Source organism: Sander lucioperca, chromosome 6 (genome assembly GCF_008315115.2).
Source record: "Sander lucioperca isolate FBNREF2018 chromosome 6, SLUC_FBN_1.2, whole genome shotgun sequence".
NCBI lineage: Eukaryota > Metazoa > Chordata > Actinopteri > Perciformes > Percidae > Sander > Sander lucioperca.
Window position 1 is genome coordinate 36,344,456 of NC_050178.1, and position 25,099 is coordinate 36,369,554.

A 25,099-nucleotide genomic window follows, 5' to 3' on the forward strand; every position below is an offset into this window, starting at 1 on the left:
AACAGAGCAGACTTAAACACTTCAGACAATCACACTCCTCCCCTTCTGTGTAGCATTGAAGAGCTTAATGGCCATAGGGACAAATGACCTACACAGCCTGTCTGTTTTGCAAGACAGAGACAGGAGCCTACCACTGAACATGCTCTTCTGCTTGGAGAAAGTGGTGTGCAGGGGGTGGCAGTCATTGTCCATTATAGAGAGCAGTCTGTTCAGGGTCCTCTTATCTGCAACTGATGTCAGTGACTCCAGTTCCATGCCCACCACAGAGCCAGCTTTTCTCACCAGCCTGTCCAGTCATCCAGCATCCCTCTTCCTAGTGCTGCTTCCCCAACATACCACAGCATAGAAAAGGACACTGGCCATGACAGACTGGTAGAACATAAGCAGGAGTTTTCTGCAGACATTAAAGGACCCCAGCTTCCTAAGGAAATAGAGCCTGCCCTGCTCTTCCTAAGGAAATAGAGCCTGCTCTGCCCCTGCAAGTGGGCTGAGGCTAGAAAATGGCCAGGCAGACTACTAAGGAGGTTATTTTATTTTTTAATCAAATATAAATCGTAGAATATTTTGCTCAAACAATAACTCATAACATTTTTAGTAAGGATTGGTATTACAGTTCATCTGCCTACATTAGTAGTGCTGACTAACTTATGAAAGTCAAGGAAAAAAGTAAGAAAGAAAGCCAAGGAAACGAAACCTAAGTTAACTTTCATTTCCTTTTACCGCTGCATCCCTGAACCTGTCCGCAGTTGGCATCCGTCACGGCACTTACGTTTCGGCATTCGAGCATCTGTAGCTCTGCTCGGTTTCAGTGAACGGGACTTTTTTGCGGTTGTATTCCTATTTTAAACACAATTTCTTTCCAGATAACAAGAAGTCATCAGTATGAACACTCTGAACCAACAGTATGAGGAGAAGGTGCGTCCCTGCATCGACCTCATTGACTCTCTTCGCTCTCTGGGTGTAGAGAAGGACTTGGCGCTGCCAGCTATCGCCGTGATTGGAGACCAAAGCTCGGGGAAGAGCTCCGTGTTGGAGGCGCTGTCAGGGGTGGCTCTGCCAAGAGGAAGTGGTAAGTTACAGTCACTGAGACAAACAAAATATTTCCATAGGAATGGATAGGCCTACTTAAGGTTAATTATTCTCCTGTCGACTTTTCTAATTATGTATGAGTCAGCACACATGTAGCCAATGGGCATCATTTACTCTTCCCCCCTCTTTTGCATCTTTTGTTGAGGACGAAACCTCCTTAAATGTGCATATGACAATTAATCACCTCAATGATACATGCATTCATTTTAATGAATTAATAAACCCCTGGACTGTCATATTTCAGATGTGTTTGAGCATGATTTCTGCTCATGTTTAAAACTTTGTTCACATTCAAAATAGAACTCATCCCATCGGCTTTCTCTGAGATTTGGAGAGAGAGAGAGAGTCGTGATATTTTGAGAAAAATAGAGTTATAATAGGCTATTACAAGAATAAAGTCACTATATTTCAGAAAATAATCTACCTGCACCATAGTTTGCTGTGCATTACGTGATTGCTCTGCTGATATGGTAGATGTCAGAGCCCCGTTTGAGACTCTGGTCTCTGAATGAGACAAAGTTTAAGGAAGTGGCTGTACGCTGCTCTACATCGGAGGTGGAATACCGGAACTACGGCAGAAATACACGGAGCACAAACGCGATACATCTGACGCAGCATCTCCACAGCAGAGCGCGTCCATTATAAACCTGAAGCTGCATGGACCACGGAAGGCGCGCCGCTGCTCATCTCCTTTTTTACAGCGAGAGTGGAGAGAGTGTCTCATGTGACCTTGTTATTTGTACATGCTGTTGTCATGACCTGGCTCAGGTGGTCATAACAAAGAGGGAGACAACACCACGTTGAATGTTTAGACAATACTTTATTAAACCAAATGGAACCAAATTAGACCAAATTAACAATATACAGAATAAGATGTAGACGTCAGTGGAAGCAGTGGTGTATGGGTGTGCATGAGTGAGTGTGTGTTGGTGTTGTAAAGTGTAAAATCAGCAAAAGGCAAACTTAGGATAACATAAACTAACCAAGCCAAACCTTAGTGTGCCTGTGGAGACAGAGGATACTGCAGCTTAAGAGGCCTCAGCACACCAGACCCAGGTGAGCTGAGTTACTGCAATTAGTAACCTGCAAACAGGAGACACAAGTCAAAACACACTTCCTCAATGTAGACAGCAAAAACACTCAAATGACACAAAGGGCATCACACTGTGACTATACAAATCACAACATGTAAATAGGAAAATGTTGGCGTTATTTTGTCGCTTAGGAGCGGTAGGCTAGATGGAGCCGGTTACCTCCAGGATCTGTGGTAAGCTAGGCTAGCGGTGGGTGCGTCAGACAGAGTTACGACACACACGGAGATGAGAAGGGTATGTATGGACTTATCTAATAATAATAATAAAAAGTCCAAATAAGTTGGCGTGTTCCTTTAACTGAGAAGGATGGATCAGGGACCCTCTACTACATACAGTATATGGTATAAAATGAAGTTGCATATTAAACTGGACCTACAATAACGTCTGAGCGGCCTAAATACATACCTTTTTAGTGTATAGAATACTTAGCTATCAAAATAATAATTGTTGGCATGATTTTATAAATCTTTAATTTAATGTTAAACATACATGTGGCACAGTGAATCCTTAGGATTAACTGTATCTGTGGATGGCTACCTTAGTTACCAACAGTTAAGGTTTTTGATTTTATATTTGCTAATAAAATGTTGGATTCGTGTAAAGACATTACTTTTTTTCAAAAAGTTAACAATAATTTGGTGGACTACCTGCAGACACTGTGAGGACCCCCTAGGGGTCAGGGACCCCATGTTGAAGATCTCTGCATTCGAGCATGCACTGGGTTTCATTCCAACCTGCTGCCATTTGCTGTGGGTCATCCCCTCTCTCCCCCCATTCCTGTCTGTTCTCCAGTCTACGTGTAGGTGCTTTGCTAATGTCAGCGTGCTAACATGCTCACAATGGCTCATACTATTTAGCAGATAGAGTGTTCACCATGTGTACATAAAGCCACTCTACAGAAATGTCCCTGTTTACATTTGAGTCATGGATTTTGCCAAGACAATTATGACATTGGTGTTAGACTTCTCTACCATATTTATTATGTCTGGAACATGTTTTGAAGATGAAGAAGATTGACCCAACTTTATAAAGATGATATCAAGTGTTTTCTAAGAGCGCCAACTGCTTTTCACAAGCACACTGGATTTCACTTTCTCCCCTCATCATAATTCACTCTTCATTAATTCAGGCATTGTGACAAGATGTCCTCTCGAACTGAAGATGAAGCGAAGGCGTGAAGGAGAGGAGTGGTACGGAAAGATAAGCTACCAGGACTGTGAGAAAGATATAGAAGACCCTGCAGATGTGGAGAAAAAGATTAGAGAAGGTACAGTATTACATTTCACCATCAAAAGCCAAGTATTGATGGAGCTACTGATTTTTTTTTTTTTAGGCTTTAGTGATCAGCACTTTGTACCTTTTGTACTCATTTTACATCATGTCTTCTCTCTCCAGCTCAGGATGAAATGGCCGGGGTCGGGGTGGGGATCAGTGATGACCTCATCAGTCTGGAGATCTGCTCTCCTGATGTTCCAGACCTGACGCTCATTGACCTGCCCGGCATCGCCAGGGTGGCTGTAAAGGGACAACCAGAGAACATTGGAGACCAGGTATGCTAGTTCAGTCCCCCAAGCCCACTGTCAGCATTTTTTATCAGGGCAATGTCTTGGGTAGAAAGTTGTTCCAAAGATAAAAAATAAATAAATAAAATTGACAGTGAGGTTTATGGATTATAGCAAGGCTGTACACTTTGGTCCTGTAATTTTTTATTCATTATTCACTTAAGTACAATAGTGATTTGGTAGTGATTTGGGGTGGCAGTAGCTCAGTCAGTAGAGAGTTGGGTGGGGAACCAGAGTGTTGCTGGTTCAAGTCCCCATACGAACCAAAGTATGGTGGTGGACTGGTAGCTGGAGAGGTGCCAGTTCACCTCCTGGGCACTGCCAAGGTGCTCTTGAGCAAGGCACTGAACCCCCATCTGCTCGGGGCGCCTTTCCATGGGCAGCTCCCTCACTCTGACATCTCTCCATCTCTTCTTTCAGATAAAGAGACTGATCCAGAAGTTCATCAAAAGACAAGAAACCATCAGCTTGGTAGTTGTTCCATGCAACGTGGACATAGCAACCACAGAGGCTTTGAAGATGGCACAGGAGGTGGATCCTGATGGGGAGAGGACTCTGGGTAAATAGGGCTGATTTTAGAAAAGGACCACTTGGACAAATGACTTAACTATTAGATAGTTCACTGTCTGTTTGTCTTTCTCTCTCTCAGGTATCTTGACCAAGCCTGACCTGGTGGACAAAGGCACAGAAGAGACAGTGGTTGATATTGTCCATAATGAGGTCATCCACCTGAAGAAGGGCTACATGATCGTCCGGTGCAGGGGTCAGAAGGATATCACAGACAAGGTGTCTCTGACTGAAGCAATAGAAAGAGAGAAAGCCTTCTTCAATGATCATGTGCATTTTCAGTAAGTTTATTCTTTTTCAGGTAATTGTAATAAACATTTTCACGGTACATTATTAATGCTGTGATTTTCTATATGACATGACATGTACTCAGTAGCCTTTAATTCTTCCTGTAGCCCTCTCTACAATGACGGCCACGCTACTGTTCCTAAACTGGCTGAGAAACTCACACTTGAGCTGGTGCATCACATTGAGGTGAATTCTTACTCCCTCAAATTAAGAGTTTACCATACATTGCTTTGCTTACTTTAGTTGTTAAACGTTTCTACCCATGTGTAATTCACAGAGATCTCTGCCTCGACTGGAAGAGCAGATAGAGGAGAAACTAGCACAGACTCAAGCAGAGCTGGAGAGATACGGCACTGGACCCCCAACGGATGCAGCTGAGAGACTCTTCTTCCTCATTGATGTGAGCTTCCTCATGCTACATAACATTTACCTGGCTATAAAGACAAAATGCTCACCATGTATGCATTTAAAAAAGTATTACATAAACATAAAACCCCTGTAAACAATTGGTTCTGCTGTCATGTGTGTGCTGCAGAAAGTGACAGCATTCACTCAGGATGCCATCAGTGTTACTACAGGAGAGGAACTCAAGTGTGGAGACCGGCTCAATGTCTTTTCTACACTCAGAAGAGAGTTTGGGAAGTGGAATGCCCACCTGGACCGCTCCGGAGAAAAGTGTGAGTGTATCATTTTGATCTGGTCTACAGATGTCCATCAGCAGGACTCTGAAATATATATGTTTGTGTGTTGCAGTTAGCAAGAGGATTGAGAGAGAGGTGGAGGAATATGAAGAAAAGTACCGTGGAAGAGAACTGCCGGGCTTCATCAACTACAAGACCTTTGAGATCATGGTGAAGGACCAAATCAGAGAGCTGGAAGAACCCGCTGTCAAGAAACTCAAGGATATAGGAGGTATATGCCTTACTTTATTACTCAAATTTTCTTTTCTTACAATACAGCTACCATTGAAGTGCACGGTGGAGATCAAGCTGCTTCATCTTCTTGTATTTCCATTTCTTCCAGATGCTGTTCGGAAGGTGTTCATACAGCTGGCCATAAGTAGCTTCACTGGATTTCCTAACCTCATTAAAATAGCCAAAGTAGCAATCTTTAATGAGTCTATCAAAATTCAAAATGCATAATATAGTGTTCACACTGACCAGAATCTTATTTTCTAGACAAAGATCGAAGCCATCAAGCAACAAAAAGAGTCCACTGCTGAATCCATGCTGAGAACCCAGTTCAAGATGGAGCTGATCGTTTACTCTCAGGACAGGACATACAGCAGCAGTTTGAGTGACAGGAAAAGAGAGGAGGATGAGGAGGAGGAGGAAGGCAAACGGAATCTCATGTTAAAACATCATAAAGAAAGTAGTATTGTGTACAGCATGGATAATCATGCAACGCTCCAGGAGCTGATGTTGCACCTTAAATCATACTACAAAGTAAGTTTCAATGGAGAGGGATGATTCATAAACAAAAACAATTACAGCAAGGTTTAGACTCTCATTCTGCCCTTGTTTGTCAAACTTTACTTTATTTTTCCTTCTTCAGATTGCCGGCCAGCGTCTGGCTGACCAGATCCCGCTGGTGATCCGCTACCAGATGTTGCAGGAGTCTGCCGTCCAGCTGCAGAGGGAGATGCTGCAGATGCTTCAGGATAGAGAGAATTTGGAGTTCTTGCTAAAGGAGGATCTTGACATTGGTAGCAAGAGGGCTGCTTTGCAGAGTCGCCTTAACCGCCTCATGAAGGCCCGCAGATACCTGGTGGAGTTCTAGAGGAGGCCTTCGAGGCCTAACAGCACGAGTTCACTGTACCTTGTTCATTTAGCAAACACAGTACAATTGTGGTTGCAGGATTGCTATATTAAATGTTTTTTAACGTGTCGATTGTTAAATGGACACATTTGCTTTAGATGTAACAGCTAAGTCAAAACAGGTTATTTTGTGGGGGATCGTTTTAATTGTACTGTAATATTTATTCCGATTAAAGAAGTTATGCCTGTTATTTCACACGGCAAAAGCAGATCATAGGAGCACACTATATAGAGCACACTATATAGGTCACACCCTAGTTCAATTCCTTCCAGGGAACTTATAGAACTGATCAGTGCAATACAAAACAACTGTCAACAAGACAACAACAAACAGCTGACAACACAGCTCCAAACAAATGTTTTATTATATATTATTATAACGTATCATCCCCAGAAAAGATTATTGACATTGTGCCAATATTTTGATGCTTTGTCATTGTTTCCTACTGATGGCTGGACCCCTTTAAACAAGCACATAGTTTGTGTTTCTTAATGTATAATTACAGAATTAAACATTATTCAAATGCATCTTTTTTTATATATTCGTTCAAATGTATTTGTTTAAATAAAGTAACGGTTCGACTTGCATTTGTCTAATGTGGTTATTCCAACTTGCTTTTACAGACAAGACTACTCAATCTGACAATCTTTTCTCTTAAAATAAAGTTTTTGTTTTTTACTTAAGAGTTACATATTCTCAACATGAACAATTACCGGCTTTAAAGGAAATGATGGATACTCTACGACTACTACTACTAACATTGATCAAAAGGACAATTACTACAATCCTGATCTGTCTTCCAGAATAGTATAGCAGTAGAGGATGTGCAGCAGCTTCATATTACACTACAAATAAGAACAGTAATAACCAATTCTTTCCAATTCCTAAAAATCCATTAAACCACTCTTATTTTAGCTGCCTAGGACTGTCTTCTATCCGTTTGATTCTTGATGGATGTGGTAAACCGTACATCGAGCTTGCTCATGACTACTCAAATAGTATCAGTATAAACATAAGTACTTTAGCTCCCCCTTGTGGTTTTACAGATAAAATATACATATAAGATAGTCCAACCAAGCATCTTCCATGATAGAATCCATTTTTTTCTTGATAACCATTAATGAATGCTTTTCTCTTCAACTTTTATTCCTGTATTATTTAATATCTGTCTGATGTATCTCTCTTGCATAGTCCTTTTACATCATGAAATCCTTGCAAACAGAATTATAAGTTATATGAGAAATTGTCAAAAACATTTGAACAAGACGTGCACAAGTCAAATTTATTCAAAAATACATACAAAAAGTATTTTTAAGCAAAAACAAAAATCATTTAAAAGCGGTTCACTTCACATCTTCAAATTCATTCCCCATTCTCTGCAGGGCTCTCTTGATTGATGTCGTCATTGTCTGATTTCTCGTCATCTAGGAAAGATAAAAATGATTAGGAAGGCATAGGTACCTTTACTTTTACAGAACTTCACAGCTAAATGGATCAAAGGATTTTTTTTTAAACAATGTACAGATCAACAGCTATTGAGAATAAAGAACAGAGGGAGTGAAAGGGAAATCAAAAAGCACAAACAATGGCAAGTATGGCACCCAAAATGTCCTTGTTTACTCACTCTCAAGAGTCTGCTGTAGTTCCTGTATGGTGCTGAGTAGCACATGGAACTGCTTCTTTCTTAATTCCAACTGTGTGGGACAATAGGAAGATAACAATTTGAAATACAAGATTGCTAATGATTGAAGACTTTAGAGTTCCGAATAGAAGAGATGATGAATGTACTTGGCTTTACCTTTGCATCTACGTTCTCCTTGGTGCGAGACAGTAACTGGAGTTCTTTGTCAAGCGCCTCCAACTGCCTGTAAGTGACCAAACCAACATTAAGCACATCATCGGATTATCCAAAGCAAAACTGCTCGAACACGTGAAGTAGAACAACTCAATATCTGGGTGAAACAAATGAGAAGCTGACTCACTTTAGCGTTTCATGGCGGTCTGGGTGCTGCTGGATAACCTTAGCTAAAGCATCGTACTCTGAAAGGAAAAAAGAGAGAAAATGTGAGCCAAGCAAAAAAAAATCAAACTAGCCAACTAACCACAAATATGTATATACATTATTTTGACAACCTATATTAGCACCAATTTTTCTAAAATGAATGATGACTTCAGTGCAAAAGAAAAAAAATGCGGATACATTTATCTTTTTTCAACCTTTTGTCAAATCAGAAATCTATTGCATTCCATTTAAATTTGTCATTTCCATTTTGAAATGCATTCTCCATCCATCTGTTATTACTGCTAAAAACTCATTGGATGTCTGAAGGCTGCTGGTAAAATAATGTGTCTACTGTTTGATTTATAAAATTACACAAATCACCCTTATGATTCATCATTTGTTTAAACTCAATCCGTGAGCGTCCGTTTCATGAATTTGAGTTTGCGGTTGTAATAATAAAATGTAATAACCTGCTAGACAAACACTGCTGAGCTCCTCAGAGAAATATAGTTTCCCCTGTGAACAATTTAGGTTTTTCAGTACTGATTAATCTGACGATTTTACAGTAAAAAATAAAATGTCAGAAAGTAACAAAAAATGCCAATCACAAGTCAAAAGGATTGCTTCTTTAGTCTGACCAACAGTCCAAAACCTAAAGATATATTTAGTTTACAATAATATATATATATATATAAAAAAAAAGAAAATTAACAAATCCTCACATTGGAGAAGCTACTAAATGACAGAATAGAATAATCCATTGTCAGAATAGTTAGCATTATTGTTTTGCTAATTTGATCTACTAACAGTTTCAGCACTATGTTACTATGTAACTGTTCAATGTATTGGTTTTACTTGAACATGGTTAGACTACAACTCCATCGTTGCCTTAGGTATGTCTCAGTCTATGTAAAACACCACAAGTATTACATCTTTTTTTGTAAATAATTGCCTAAATCGATCTGGAGCTGAAAATATTCTTACCTTGTCGATTCTTCCGTATTCTCTTTGCTCGCTGAATTTCTTTTTTGCATTCTGCTATCTTCTCGTGTGCAGACGTGATGCTTTGTTCTGCAACGTAGACAAGGTGGTGATAATGGTAACACCTTTATAACACAAACACAGACATTGTTTTGTGGTGACCCTGGTGGCCCAGTTCTGCTAGTTACCACCTAGAAAGTATGAGTATTTCTGTTATATACAGTGGCTTGCATAAGTTTACACACCCATGCTAAAGTTGACTAAAAGAGGAATAAAAAAACATATTTTGGAAATTGATCTTAATGCCTTAATTAAAAAACACCAATTTTCTTTGTGAATGAATAATGTATAGTAAATAAATAAATGTAAAAAATCTTAAAAAACAGGGGGCATAAGTATACACCCCCTATGTTAAATTCCCATAGAGGCATGCAGATTTTAAAGGCCAGTTATTTCATAGATCCAGGATACTATGCATCCTGATAAAGTTCCCTTGGCCTTTGGAATTAAAATAGCCCCACATCATCACATCCCCTTCACCATACCTAGAGATTGGCATGGTTTTATTTCAGTTAACCTAATAGCTGGTTTGATTTGCACTGAGAGATGATTTTATGGAAAGTACCCCATGCCAATCTCTAGGTACGGTGAAGGGTATGTGATGATGTGGGGCTATTTTAATTCCAAAGGCCAAGGGAACTTTATCAGGATGCATAGTATCCTGGATCCATGAAATAACTGGCCTTTAAAAATAAAAATCTGCCTGCCTCTACGGGAATTTAACATAGGGGGTGTATACTTATGCCCCCTGTATTTTAAGGAAGAACATTTATTTTTTTACGCTACATTATTCATTCACAAAGAAAATTGGTGTCCTTAAAGGTTGGATTTTTCCTAATTTTTTTTAATTAAGGCATTAAGATCAATATCCAAAATATGTTTTGTATTCCTCTTTTTAGTCAACTTTAGCATGGGTGTGTAAACTTATGCAAGCCACTATAAAAGAATATACAGATGACAGGTTGTCAACACTTTGTGTGCGTTATTAAATAAAAGGGGGTCTGGGTTATAAATAGTCAGAGCCAGTGTCAGCAAAATCCCTATACCCTACCTATGTTAGTGTAGATTTTCTCATAATTCTCCATTTCTCGCAGATTCATGTCATAAACCATCAACGTCTTCCCCATGGAGAATTCACACTGGGCCAGTGTGCCCATCATCCTTTGATACTGTGTGAACCTGGACAGAATTACAAAACGGTTAATGACTCAAAGCAAGTTCTTCACCACACTTTTATAGAAATTCTTGGTGACAAAGTCCAAGGCTGGGGTCTGTTGGGCTCACGTACCCTTCCTCTGGGGTCCCAGTCGAGTTGCACCATTTGGTGACACTCTTAAGCAGCACGTTGATTCGGCGGTCATCTCCAGCTCCGTCCCCGTCAATAAGAAGACGTTTCCGAATAACTTCATCTGGAATAGGGGCGAAAGCGGGAATCAAACAACCTTTCAGATACTGCTTAAAAAAATCCAAGAGCTGTTGAGCTATCTGTGAGCTAACGTTAGCTAACATGACTACTGTATATTAGCCGCTTTGAAAGCAAGCTGCTTCTACGTGTAACATTGGTTCGTTTTTGACAGTATATCTGGGTACATATGGATACTTTAAGAGCTTCGGCACACATTTCTACTTGTGCCTTTTATCCAGACAGATGAAATAAATGAATTGAAACGTTAAAGTTACTTACCATCTGTAACAGCTCCCATGTCTGTGTCGAGCTAGATAACCTTTATTGAACAGCAGGAAGTGAACAAAGCAGACGGCGATGATTGGCCACAGAGGAGAGCACAGTGTGAGTTGAAAGGTTTTTTTTAAAAGCTTTATTCAAAAATAAATCCTTATACCTTGTTATTAACAAGTAATTTATTAAATGGACTAAATACTATAATTTAATTAATTTCTCCCGTTCAAAAGCAGGGATAGCTTCTATTTCAAAGTATAACTACAGACTGAAAAAATAACCCAGAGCTGCATAACAAAAGGACATGAGTAAAAAAAAAGATCTGCATCTGCATTGGCACTAAAATGCTAAAATGTAGCCTACACTGGAGGGTCAAAGTGAGGCCTTTAGTTAAACAAATTCAGCAAAAGGGGCTGCATTTGTGATAATCCTAAAGTGAATCTATACTCTTTCACTGTATATGTAGAAAGGGAAAGCTTTAAGCACTGCTTTACCTCGCCTTATGATTAGCACTCGACCTTTAGCTACCACTAAAGCCATGATGAGAGCATTTACTAGTACTATTATTAGTTATATTTTGTTTTCTGAAGGGAGCACTTTTACTTTTACTTGCTTTTAATTTTTCCAGTTGTGAGCTGCTCCTCCATTATAAAACAAAACATGAAGGTTCAGTTATATCACAACTTGGTGTCCTTGTCAAACATTTTAAGTTCAGGAATAAATACACTGAGAAAATGCTTTCTTTTTTGTTTTAAGTCCACAAAAATCACACCTGTAATCCACAGCAATTCGAACAGTTATATTGTACATATTTGTTATGGTGTCTTTTACATATTTCTATTTTAATATTTCTATTCCATATGTATGTTCTTAATTGTTGCAGTACTTTGATCTATTGTTTATTGTCTATTCCATTTTCATATGTTTATTGTATGCACCAAACCCACCAAGGCAAATTCCATTCCTAAGTGAAATCTTACTTTGTGATTGGGATTCTGATTAAACATTTTCAAGTACACCTTTCACAGAATTAATTCTATGTAGTAACTTATATGACACCTCATTGGCCCTGTTTTTTAACACCGCGCTCATTACAAATGTCCCAAGTTTTATGCCATTGTTTTTCATTTAAGATAACGGACCAAAAACACTGATGGAGAAGCTGCTTTAACCATTGTGGCTTATCAGAGTGAGCGTACGTGCGGGCGCAGTGACGTCTCTGTCCCAGAATGCAGTCTGGTAAACAGACATGGAAGCACCAGGTGAAGACCTCCACAGAGGCTGAGCACTGCACTCGCTCTTTCCCACCGTCTTCTGTCTCTTTCGCCCAGTGCATCCAGTTGATATATATCTGCTTGGTGTCACGTTTACGCCTACAGCCTCCAGAGGCTTGGTAAGAGTGAATTTGTTGTCGATCCGTGACGACTGCTAATGACTTCTGCTGTCTGGTCAAGCTCCTGCCAGCTTCCTCGCTAACGCTAGTCATGGCTGGCTACAGGCTTCAACTAGCAGGCTAATGTAGCCACCACTGCTCTCTAGTAACGTTTGCACCAGTCACAGACCCACACTAAATGGAGCCTGTTTTCATGACATAACTCCTGATAGACATTGTGTCTTTTTTCACATGTCGTATTTACGATTAACGTTTACTTTGTCTTTTCCATTAAAAAAAGTGAATACGTGTGTAGTAGAGGGGGAAGCAACGCTAGCCAGTAAAAGTGCTTGCTCTTGTTGGTCTCTGCTAGCTAATGTCAGCTAGCTAACAGAGTTGTTCTGTCAAGTTGTGCACCTAACCTACTTGTCAAGTACTTAGTTTCTAAATAAATTACATAATTATATCTTGGCCTTTGATATACTGTCTTTGTAGAGCCCAAACCACGATTGGATTCATACTGACATGTTTATATTGTAATATAGAAGACTGTTTGGAAAAACAATGTTACAGTGTTGATACATTCACTCTGATGTCAGTAATAGGTAGTGCATGTAGAAATGTGTAACTGGCTGGGTGACTTTTCAGTAAGATCTTGTGTTGACTCTCAGTGGAATTGTATCTGGATAATATGATCATATGTTATGGTTGTGCAAAATCAGTTCATTTATCCATTTTGTTTCTATGATTTTACTAATACACTTTGTTTAAACTGAGCACTATCATACAAAGGAATTTCTAGTCCTTGTAGCATATTTCAAAATTATTAACCATTAATTCACACTGATTATGGAAAAATGTGTGTTCACAAGTAAAACTATTCACTAAGTTAAGAAATGAAGCCGAGTTTGAAATTATAAGTTGATTTGGTCCTGCGCTTTAATATGCTACAGCAAAAATATTTAATAGGCAGCAGCGAAACCTTTGACAAACAACCTTTGAGGTATTATGCAAATTTAAACAAATCTAAAGTAAGTGGTTGTAATGTATAGGCTACACAACCGTTGAAATTGTATGGTTTTGTGTTTGTTATGGTTTTGCATTTGAATATTTTACAATGTGTCTTGCATCAGTTAAGACAACTAAAACAATCAGAAAATGATACAATCTCAGTGTTTAAATGGGGCTGGAGAGGGTGGTTAGGGATGGCGTAACATGGATTGGATTAGAGCATATTGAAGAAGTCCACAACAAGGCCCAGTGTTATCTTTCCTATAATTTCATATCAAGAAACAGCAGAACAAAGAACCTGATACTGACTCGTCTTCTCTGCATTCTTGTCTGTGTGTGTGTCTCCAGACTTCCTCTCCAGTGTGTGTGGCGGCCAACAATCACCAAAACTGATGAGGATCGTCTGATTGAGTTAAAATAACTTCCTTTTTTCTTATTTTGCCAAGGTAAGATCTCACAGGTACTCATTATTCTACATTCTATTGACAATAACTGTTTTCTATAGCTGGACAATAATCACAAGTAGTTGTATAGCTTACAGATGTCTACAATAGTCGCTTACTTAAAACATATTGGAGTTCAGTATAGTATATATTTTCCAGAGGGCCCACTTACTTTTTATTTTCTTCAGGCTAATTTAAACATACACAACGTTTGTTTCTGGATATCAGAAACCAAAAGTTACATTTTAGCTGCTCCGCAGTGATGGTCGGGGCCGAGCATTTTGAGCAGGAAAAGAAAAAGGCGGTAGATAGAGAAGAGGAGAAAAATGGCAAATAAACTAAGATTCTGTCAGCAGAAGTGCCAAACAGAGACATTCCTGCTTATCTGTTGAGTAGGCCCAAGAAACAGGCCTAATGTTTAAGTGTGGGTTGGTGAGTGGTGCGTAGGGGATTTGAACTTGTGACCTCTTGCTCTGAAAACCAGTATCAACCTTGTTGAGCTACAGCTCCTGTAAGAAACCATGTGTCCCCAAACCCAATCCCCAAAGCATAATGCCAGAGTACACAGTGGCATGTTAAGCTATGAGACGAATTAATGAGCTGATCATTTCAGACAGGTGTGTTGATGCTGATAAACATCTAAAACACACTGGGAAGGTGTCCAAAGTACAATGGCTGATTATGTATAAGATGTAATACTGGGACTCACAACCTTTCGGTCTGAAGGCAAGAGCTGATGCAGGACTCAGAAATTCATTAATCATAAAAATTCTGAGAATTTGTGTAGGTCTGTAATTTATTTTATTAAGTCAATCTGGGTCAGTGAAGTTGCAATGCAAATGCAGGATTTTAAAATACTGTAAAAAAATCAATGAATCACTAGTAAATTCTTAGAATGTGTGTTCTTTGTCTAGACAACCTATAGATGCCTGTCATTTATATTATATATTATAAGAATTGTATGATCATCTTGCAACACCAAGGGCTCGAACTCAGACCCTTTGGCAGGTGCTGATCTCAGCGAGCTATTATCTGGGTGATGACACGTGGCCTCACAACATCTAGTAGACAAGGGGCAGGATTGCATTAAAATGCAGAATTTTAAACTACTGTCAACAATTCCTTTCTCACTAGAAAACTCTGAGAATTTGTGTACTTGGTGTGGACAACATAGCGATGAATGTAATTTATTTTCACATATGGTAACATATTCATTATATTCTGTTTTTGTTGCGGCTACAGCAACAGTGCGTTGCTTATTGAGGCTACATTTTCTGATGGTGCTGTATTGGGTTGCATATATTGAAGGTGAGGTACAGTGTTTGTTTATTCAACCTGTTTTTTAGACTATAAATATTACAGATACCTTTTTAAATATATGTAACCCAATACAACAAAGACATAATGTAATTACAGACTTTTGTATTGGACTGCCTAATATTTGACAGGGGTCTTTATTTTGTTATTAATAGTATATTATCAGAAGATCTCACAAAAATGCCTTGTGTGAGATTACAGTGCATGTCTAAAAGGGGCTATTGAGGAAATACTGTCATTTGAACAGTTTGCGATGGTTAAAAAAAAAAAAAAACTGCTACTAATAAAAATTGACTAGTATTAAGGCATCAATATGTTTTTGTTTTTTTAGGATTCTTTTTTGGGCTCTTTTTGCCTTTAATTGTAACCCGGCCGCTGCAGCGTTGGCCTTGGCACATGGGGCGCACGCTCAACCAGGTGAGCTACCTGGGCGCCCCAAGGCATCAGTAATCTTAAATGTTTTGCTAGGTGTAGGCAATTAATGGACTGGTAATTAGGGCTAGGGGTAATTAAATGAAATAGTTCCTATATAAATGTTTCAAATGCATTTATTCCTGTAGTAGTCTATGCTTTATAGCATGTATAGGCTAGTCGAAATGTGTATCTTTATTCCAGTGTTGTCATTAAGAGGCCGAGTTTGTAGGAATATTGATCTGCATCAGAGCATGTGAGGGGAGCACGAGGATCCCACGAAGTGAAAAATGACCAGTGACCTCAGCCCCGCCGGCATCCGGCTAACTTTTTGCCAGCGGCTGAATGAGGAGCTCCAGGCACTGGCAGCATGGAGGGAGGGCAGGCATGTTCATCTGATAAATACAACGCAGCGGGGGAAATCTACTTGTTGATATGTACAGTATTATGTGCTGACACACTGTTTGCTGAACGTAACGCAAATTTTATCTGTATAGTATTTTTCAAAAGAACAAGGCACTAAAAGTTGAAATCTATTTTCACGTGGTGTCACCCTCAAACTACAGCAACAGCATCTACTGTAGCATCAGACTTGCCTGCTCACCCAGTTGTTGTAGGTATCCATATAAATTTTAAAGAAGTACAGTGAAATTGTATTGATCAACCGGTAACCTTAATGTAATATACTGTATTCTACTCAGGTTTAACCCTGTGTGCCAGTTTTAGATTTGTTGGCCCTTCCAGAAACCTATGAATAATGTCAAAAGTCAGATGTCAGATGCTAAGTCCATGTTTTTCTACAGTTTGACCATTTCAACAGTTCTTAAAGTAGCCAGTTTACATTAGAAAGGTTGCATTCTGAAATGCAACAACTTCATAAGTGGACTCTGGAGTGTTCATATCTTTTGGAACACTTTGATACAATGGATCAATTTGTGACTGAGGCGTATGCATGTGCAATAAATAAAGACTAAAGTAAATAAAACCTGTAAGACACTGTCAGCAGCTTCAGGACAAACTTATTAATTTGTATTTCTGTATATTTAGTGTTTGTCTTAAGACTAAGCCAAGTTTTGAACTATACACTTGAAATTAGCAACAGACGACCAAGGTCATTTTTGCTTAAGGCTCTTCAGGTACGCCACATGGGAATACATTCATCTTTTCTGCCATTTAGTAGGAGGATTTTTTTTTCATTTAATATCAGAAAAAAACAGGGTAGAAGGCTGTTTGAACTGGCCTTGTTTTTATGTCAAACTTACACATGGCTCTATATTAAGATTTTTTTGATTTGAGATAGAAAAGATAAATGGTTACATAATCAACCACTACATCATTCATATAAAATAGGTGGACGTAAGATGAAGACTAGACATGTTTGTGCCTTTTTTAAGTTAAGTTAGTGAGTGTATTACTTTGTCTTCACAAGAATCAACAGTCTCTATACTAAATGTTGTCTGTGGCAAGACATCTTAAAGAGCCTCCATTTCTTGTTTTCTTGCTTGGCAGCTTTTGTCAGTTGAATAGCTGCATCATTGGGGTACATCACAAACATTTCATTTTGAAAGTGAAAGTAAAGACAACTTGGCTGTGGATAAGTCTGTCTTTACACTTCTGAAAAGTCTGTTATGGATCTAATTTAGTGTTTATATAACTTGTATAAAACTACTACATATTGCTGTGTAACCAGAGTGAACCAGAGCATATGCATGTGTATGTCATATTTAAAGTGCTCATATTATGCTTTTTGGCTTTTTCCCTTTATTGTGTTATTTATATATATATATATATATATATTTTTTTTTTTTGTGCACGTTATAGGTTTATAAAGTGAAAAAGCCCAAAGTCCACCCCAAAGTGACTTACCATCTCCAACAGAAAACACTGTTCACCAACTGCTCCAAACAGCTCTATTGTAGTCCAGCCTTTACTTCCGTGACGAACGCGTCACTTTGTAACACACGTTATAATGCTCGCCTAGCTGCTAGCATGGCACGCCCTCATACTCTGCTTCTGACTGGCTAGTAGTCCTTACCTAGCTACTGCGCATGTGCGACTCCCAACAAAGATGGAACAGAAGTGAGATGCCTCACTCTGTAGCTAAAACAGAGAGCTCAACACACAGGGTGAAAAGAGGAGCTGCAGCAATGAGCAGTACAACAAAAATATGGTGTTTTTTTGAAAATGAAACGTAAACCTTTTCTGATATAACCTCTAAATACAAGTATGAACCTGAAAATGAGCATAATATGAGCACTTAAATAGTCAAGGTTTAACATTAACCACGAAGCCAAGTTGTTGAGCATGGAATGTAGCCTATAAAAAATATATATATATATATATATATTTTTTTTTTATATATATTTTTTTTTTTTTATTTTATTTTATTTTATTTTATTTTTTTTTTATTAGTTTATTTGTCAGGGACCATGCACAGTTCAAGCCAGGGAACTAACTAGCCAGGGGACCCATAACCCCTCAGATGAACTGCCAGACAATTCAGTATATTTTGTATAAGCTTTGTACTTGTTGCTTGTCAAAGTGACCACACACAGAGGTTCTTCTTTTTTTTTTGAGGGGCGGGTGCAGTGAAACAACACGCGTTTGCCCGTGTCAATCAGTGAAAAAAATCCTCCTATCCCGAACACGACCAATGCTGACTCTCGTGTTGTTACATTGTAGCGGAAAGAATGTCGGAAAGGGCCGAGGATGACGTCAGGGGGGAGCAGCGCCGAGCGGCCAGGCAGCAGCTGAAGCAGCAGCAGATCCAGCGGAGAGAAGGCTCCACAGCAATGGCGACTGTTGCGGAGCGGAGATCCTTGCCTAGTCCAGAAATAATGCTGGGACAGCCTTGGAGCAACTGGGTCGACGCCGCCAAACTCCACGGCAACGACGGTGAGTTCCCCAGCGTCCCGAATGTGCGCGAGGGAGCGAGGTAGAGCGCGACAGTTGCCAGTCCTGTCCGTTTTTTGGCCGATTGCATGCAGTTTTTGGTGGAATATGAAGAAACGCTACTGGTAGCAACAGCACGAGCAGGCAAGCAAGTGCAACTATTTATTTGTCTATGTGTCGGATCGCCTCATTTTCAGGTGCTGAATCGGAGGAAAGTTTAAAAGACTTCGGGAAAAATCGAGAAGCCATGCGTTTGTGCAGAGAAGGTGAGTGTTTTTTTTCTTCTCTTGGGCCAAAGGTGTATTTTGGTTCTGGAGGTTTGCACACATACACACACACACATAACACATTGATTCAAACACTTTACACGCGTCGTTGGGCCAACATGTAAACCTACTGTATATCATGCCCTTCATGGATTGACTGGACAACCAACCGGATACAATAAGTGAAACATGTCTGTTATTCCACTGGCAGTTGACATTTACATCTGTCCCTAAAATAACTTAACTGTTAACAACTTAGACTCGCTGTACTTGGGTATAGGCCCAAACATAGTAAAAACAATGCCATTTTCTGTTTGGGGAATGCACTTAATGGACTTAATTGTTCATTATCCATATTTCTGCCATTTTACATATGCAACCATCCACCATATTTCACGTGTCTCTTTAAACAACAAGGTTTGTTGCTTTAAGAATTTTAAGGTTTTGAACATTTAGAAAGTTAATTAGTAGAAACGTGTATGGTTTTTCAATACAAGAACCCCAGATGGAAATGTCACTGTTGAAAGCCCTCTCTTAGTCATAGTTTTATTTAAATGGTATGCAGTTACGATATGGCTTGCTCCTATTTCACCAGCTACTTCAACACAAAATAACCAACAGTAATGTTTTTGTCACCACATATTTTGACAAATATTGTGATCAAATGGAAATAAATGCTAAATTTAGGATAACTTTTTAATGTATTTTGAAGCACGTGCTCACTAACCAGCATGTCATGTAAATTATTCAGGCCTGATAAATGTAAACTTTATAAGTCTGCCATCACCATTAATAACAAAAATAGGATCCTGATTATGATCCTGCTAGTAACTGTGATCTCAGGCTATGGCAGGATTTCTCTCTGAAGCTGAAACATATTGTAGGTTTGTCTAATTTAACGGGCAATAACGGGGTAGATTCAGTCATTGGTGGCAGAATAAAGAGAAAGGACATCATTTGACATAGGCTAGGTAATAAAACCCACAATGTCAGAAACGCGCATCATCTGGCTTCTGAGCCACAGAGTGATGTTTCAGGGCAGTTTGAGCTAAACAAACACCTTGTTTAGCATTAACTTATTTGCTCTGCTGGCATGCCTGGATTTAGAATGAACCTCACTAAAAAGGTAAATTGGTATAACAATAAACTGGCATCTTGTTTACTTATAAATCATCAATCATGCACCATTTCCAGTAAGAAAATCACTAAGACATCATAATAAGCAAGTTGACAGGATGAGTTGAAAACCTGTTCATTTAACTCAGAATTTAATGAAATAATGATGAGCAAATTTGTGTGATACAGTGATTGTAGTTTTAAGCTCCCCCATAATGAAGTAATGACAACAGTTCTGTCAGTGCATCCGCATGACACAAGCCTTCCGTGATGGCGCTTCACCCCCACCCCTCCTCCACACAGTTGCTAGTAGCCAAGGAGGACACGGAGGATTAAAGAAAACCATGATGGACTCTTCGGAAGAGGTCATTATCTTCACTCGAGTTTCTGCACATGAAAGTCACAGGACGACGACACCAATTTCTAAACACAACCATGCTGAGAAATACAGAGAGAGTTGTGTGGAGCTGATAGTCTTAATTAGCTTTGTATCAACTCATTTGGCAATGGCTTGAATGTAACTGACTTTCATTATTACAAAAAAGTTACGCACTAAAGCTTTAATGAAGTTTAATGACAGGTATGGGATGGTCATCGCAACTACTAGGACACCAACATTTACATTTGTCCTTTTCTTTGAACTAAGTGTAGAGTGAAAATAAATGTCCTCTGTTTTCTGTTCTGAAAATGTATTTGTGTATATAATAGCCGCTTTCCGACTGGAGGGATTTTTGCAGTTCCTAGACCATAAAATTCCTAGAACCCTTTTTTTCTTGTGTTACGACTGGACCAATTTGGGGATTATTAAGTTCCTCTGGCCACAGTTCCTGTAACTCTTTCAGCTCCTACTTCAGGGCAGGGTCTTTTCTTTTTCCCTTTCCCGCATGTGGTGGTTAGATGGCTGTGTTACAATAACAAAAGGTCAGTTCCTATGTCCACTTGGCCAGTGCGAATGCAAATGGCAAAACAGGTTTTGGGGGAGAGTAGTTAGTAGAACTGTTTAGAAGTGGACTGTTCCTATAACTACGTTCCTGTAACTACTTGGTTGGAAAGAGGCTAATTTGGCAGAGAACCATGGCGCTATTTAAGCAAAAACCTCAAGGATCATCTTCTGACACTCAATTTAATTCTACAGCCAACAGCAAAGCGATCATTAATTGTGAATTATTGTCACTGAATTTGACAGTTTTCAGGCTTTGGTGATTTGTAATATAGAACACATTTTGGAGGCACACGTGTGTTGGAATGTTTCTATTTCTGTCAAGTTATACAGTGAGGAAAATAAGTATTTAAACACCCTGCTATTTTGCAAGTTCTCCCACTTAGAAATCATGGAGGGGTCTGAAATTGTCATCGTAGGTGCATGTCCACTGTGAGAGACATAATCTAAAAAAAAAAAAATCCAGAAATCACAATGTTTGATTTTTTTTAACTATTTATTTGTATGATACAGCTGCAAATAAGTATTTGAACACCTGAGAAAATCAATGTTAATATTTGGTACGGTAGCCTTTGTTCGCAATTACAGAGGTCAAACGTTTCCTGTAGTTTTTCACCAGGTTTGCACACACTGCAGGAGGGATTTTGGCCCACTCCTCCACACAGATCTTCTCTAGATCAGTCAGGTTTCTGGGCTGTCGCTGAGAAACACGGAGTTTGAGCTCCCTCCAAAGATTCTCTATTGGGTTTAGGTCTGGAGACTGGCTAGGCCACGCCAGAACCTTGATATGCTTCTTACAGAGCCACTCCTTGGTTATCCTGGCTGTGTGCTTCGGGTCATTGTCATGTTGGAAGACCCAGCCTCGACCCATCTTCAATGCTCTAACTGAGGGAAGGAGGTTGTTCCCCAAAATCTCGCAATACATGGCCCCGGTCATCCTCTCCTTAATACAGTGCAGTCGCCCTGTCCCATGTGCAGAAAAACACCCCCAAAGCATGATGCTACCACCCCCATGCTTCACAGTAGGGATGGTGTTCTTGGGATGGTACTCATCATTCTTCTTCCTCCAAACACGGTTAGTGGAATTATGACCAAAAAGTTCTATTTTGGTCTCATCTGACCACATGACTTTCTCCCATGACTCCTCTGGATCATCCAAATGGTCATTGGCAAACGGGCCAAAGACGGGCCTTGACATGTGCTGGTTTAAGCAGGGGAACCTTCCGTGCCATGCATGATTTCAAACCATGACGTCTTAGTGTATTACCAACAGTAACCTTGGAAACGGTGGTCCCAGCTCTTTTCAGGTCATTGACCAGCTCCTCCCGTGTAGTTCTGGGCTGATTTCTCACCTTTCTTAGGATCATTGAGACCCCACGAGGTGAGATCTTGCATGGAGCCCCAGTCTGAGGGAGAATGACAGTCATGTTTAGCTTCTTCCATTTTCTAATGATTGCTCCAACAGTGGACCTTTTTTCACCAAGCTGCTTGGCAATTTCCCCGTAGCCCTTTCCAGCCTTGTGGAGGTGTACAATTTTGTCTCTAGTGTCTTTGGACAGCTCTTTGGTCTTGGCCATGTTAGTAGTTGGATTCTTACTGATTGTATGGGGTGGACAGGTGTCTTTATGCAGCAAACGATCTCAAATAGGTGCATCTAATTTAGGATAATAAATGGAGTGGAGGTGGACATTTTAAAGGCAGACTCACAGGTCTTTGAGGGTCAGAATTCTAGCTGATAGACAGGTGTTCAAATACTTATTTGCAGCTGTATCATACAAATAAATAGTTAAATAATCATACATTGTGATTTCTGGATTTTTTTTTTTTAGATTATGTCTCTCACAGTGGACATGCACCTACGATGACAATTTCAGACCCCTCCATGATTTCTAAGTGGGAGAACTTGCAAAATAGCAGGGTGTTCAAATACTTATTTTCCTCACTGTATGTCAATGAGGAATGACCATCAGAAAAGATGGCACATTTCCCTTTGGTCGCATGATTTTGGCCCACACTTATGACGTCATCAGTGTGTCCTGATTTAGTCTTTTTATTTTATTTTGTTAACGTGTTGCTGAAAAGGAAAGTCAATTGCAGGCTACTTGACAGGGCACTTATCTAATGTTGCATTTGCATTGGTCAACAATGTGGTCTGTGTGCATACCCTAAGAACATTGCACAATGTCAACAGCATGTCAGAGAGGTTCCCAATAACAATAGAAATAGAGCTTTCATATTTCATACATAATATTTAAAATAGACACTGAGATGGTGGCTCACCTAAAGAGATGTTGTCTGCTTTGTGCTAAAGACACGCTGCTTATAAGTGGATAAGATGTTTATATCTCCAGGTCAGAAAAAGCATTTTCACAGGAAGGCAGAGAGACTGAATGGTTTGGCCACTTGATCATGCAGCAGCGTCTGTTAGTGTTGGTTGTTTGTGTCATGGGGCTGATCAACACATGCTGCTCGCAGCAGACGTATGTGTTCATAGAATGTTATTTTGTGTGTGTGTGTGTGTGTGTCTAGTAGGGGTATTACAAGTGCATGACTACCTCTCCGCCATGACTCACCACCAGATTCCTCCTGTGGTGTAACCGACATTCTAACGCACATTCTAATACACACAGGTGATTAGCACATTGTAAAAATGTATGGCAAATAATGATAAATCCACTCATCGTCTGCCTTGCCTTTTGTACATTTGTCAGTGGCACTGTCACAGTCAGGGAAGCTGGGAAATGTAGTGCCAGTGTCAGCCACAGGTCAGATTCAGCCAGCTTGTGTTCTGCTCAGCGGCAGCCAGAGCTGCTACTGTTCCACCTAGATCATTCATCACTGCCATGGATGAGGATGCTGAGATTAACTGGACTCTTCATTCTCTTACTCTGTCTCGTGCTCACAGGCTCCCTTTCTCCCCCTGCAGCGCAGGTCCTCTGCTCACTCTTTCTTTGTCTTGCTGACGCCTCGGCCTGATTCTCTGCTCTCTTTTTCTCTGTGTTTTTTTTCCCTCCACGCTCCTTTCTTGGCTTCGCTTGGTCATTCTGTCTCCTCTTTCTCCTCCACGGTGACTTCCTTTCTCTCTCTATCCTTTTTCGTCTCCTCCTTGCACAAGAAGAAAATGGAGATTGAGAATTGGTTAGACACAGTGGTGTTGGACCACTTTTCAAGTCGGGCCATTTCAGCGGTACAGTTCAGTCGGTGCCAGTGCGTTGAATGCAGAGTGAGGAGGCGATCTAGCCAGGCTCCTTTTTTATAGTTGAGCAATCGGTTTTGAAAAACGCTCCAAGTGAACAACAGCAGCAGTTTGGGAATGAGTTTTCGTTTGACCTCGCTATTGATCCAGCAAGGAAATGCGGTTGGCCTGTTGGACTCCACAGCTCTTGGCCTGTTTCAGTAAAGGATCTGAGAGAAGGTGGAGTTTTAATGGAGAATACTGCAAATGGGAAGTTATTGATTTAGCAAATATGTGTGCTCTGTTATTACAACTTTAATTTGCTAGTAGTATAGGAGAATAACTCATAGAGTTGAGTGAAAACTGAAAAGTTACCCAGAACTCAGCCAGCTTCTAACTACTGCTGTAATGGCTTACGCGTGCACAGTGGGTGACAAGTGTGTGAGTATTGCCCTCCACATCACATTTCTGCACTGCATAGTATTCAGACACGTCAGCGGTGTGCTTCCCTACTAAAGTTTTATATAATTTACATGCCTTTGTCCATTAAGTGAAGACATTTGCCTTTCTTTCCTTGGCAGACGCCAGCCGCTGTGAAAATAAGTCTTTCACTGTTAAAGGAGACACTTAGCAGAGTGGCTTCAGACAATTGACACACATTATATAGCATCAGGCTTGTCAATTCATCCACACAAGACTGCTGCTGATCTCCCTGAGAGGGAATCTCGCCAGGTAGGCCTTTTACATAGTCTTTGCTTAATGGCCCTCATCCCTTTCAGAATCGTCCAAAGATGTTTCGAGAGCCCTTGACTGCCCTGGTGGAGTACATATTGAAGAGGGGCTCCACTTCTCTCCTCTTGTCTTGTCTTCTGCTCATCTCATCATAACGCCCCAGGCAGTCTCTTAATTAGCCTCCTTAATTAGATGGTTTTTGGTTCTGTGCGCCAGGGTAAATTTTGATCACATTCTGGTGAGGAGCGGCACTTCCCTCTGATTTGCCTTAGAGTGTCTTGTGAA

At 39.9% G+C, this 25,099-nt stretch overlaps 3 protein-coding genes across 4 annotated transcripts in view; 2 read left to right on the top strand and 1 right to left on the bottom strand.

Annotated features, from left to right (window-relative positions):
- Window positions 1-735: 735 nt before the first annotated feature.
- Window positions 736-6,536, top strand: LOC118495227 (interferon-induced GTP-binding protein Mx). Its single transcript, XM_036001905.1, has 12 exons — window positions 736-1,069; window positions 3,313-3,450; window positions 3,579-3,733; window positions 4,166-4,304; window positions 4,395-4,593; window positions 4,708-4,786; window positions 4,878-5,000; window positions 5,136-5,277; window positions 5,354-5,512; window positions 5,624-5,700; window positions 5,779-6,045; window positions 6,155-6,536. Exons 1-12 carry the CDS (start codon window positions 883-885, stop codon window positions 6,377-6,379), a joined length of 1,890 nt encoding a protein of 629 aa, XP_035857798.1. The 5' UTR covers window positions 736-882; the 3' UTR covers window positions 6,380-6,536.
- A 1,149-nt stretch (window positions 6,537-7,685) lies between these two features.
- Window positions 7,686-11,265, bottom strand: thoc7 (THO complex 7). Its single transcript, XM_031277918.2, has 8 exons — window positions 11,146-11,265; window positions 10,750-10,870; window positions 10,513-10,640; window positions 9,405-9,491; window positions 8,401-8,458; window positions 8,217-8,283; window positions 8,043-8,112; window positions 7,686-7,842 (listed from the first exon to the last, which is right to left on the bottom strand). Exons 1-8 carry the CDS (start codon window positions 11,162-11,164, stop codon window positions 7,781-7,783), a joined length of 612 nt encoding a protein of 203 aa, XP_031133778.1. The 5' UTR covers window positions 11,165-11,265; the 3' UTR covers window positions 7,686-7,780.
- Window positions 11,266-12,362: 1,097 nt separating this feature from the next.
- Window positions 12,363-25,099, top strand: part of LOC116035031 (ataxin-7) — a 31,029-nt gene continuing 18,292 nt past the window's right edge. The window contains exons 1-4 of one of the 2 annotated variants that reach the window (XM_031277930.2): window positions 12,363-12,532; window positions 13,871-13,968; window positions 18,376-18,588; window positions 18,783-18,851. In XM_031277930.2, coding sequence (XP_031133790.1) covers window positions 18,384-18,588; window positions 18,783-18,851 — 274 coding nt within the window. In that variant the 5' untranslated portion in view covers window positions 12,363-12,532; window positions 13,871-13,968; window positions 18,376-18,383. The remainder of the gene's footprint in view (window positions 12,533-13,870; window positions 13,969-18,375; window positions 18,589-18,782; window positions 18,852-25,099) is intronic. The other variant, XM_036001899.1, reaches the window with a different exon arrangement.

Coding starts and splice junctions, on each gene's coding strand:
- LOC118495227 (XM_036001905.1), top strand. CDS start 883: ATGAACACTCTGAACCAACAGTATGAGGAGAAGGTGCGTCCCTGCATC. Junction 4,305..4,394: donor TGATGGGGAGAGGACTCTGG/GTAAATAGGGCT, acceptor TCTCTCTCTCAG/GTATCTTGACCAAGCCTGAC. Junction 4,594..4,707: donor AATGATCATGTGCATTTTCA/GTAAGTTTATTC, acceptor TTCTTCCTGTAG/CCCTCTCTACAATGACGGCC.
- thoc7 (XM_031277918.2), bottom strand. Junction 8,284..8,400: donor GACCGCCATGAAACGCTAAA/GTGAGTCAGCTT, acceptor GGTCACTTACAG/GCAGTTGGAGGCGCTTGACA. Junction 7,843..8,042: donor ACTACAGCAGACTCTTGAGA/GTGAGTAAACAA, acceptor TATCTTTCCTAG/ATGACGAGAAATCAGACAAT.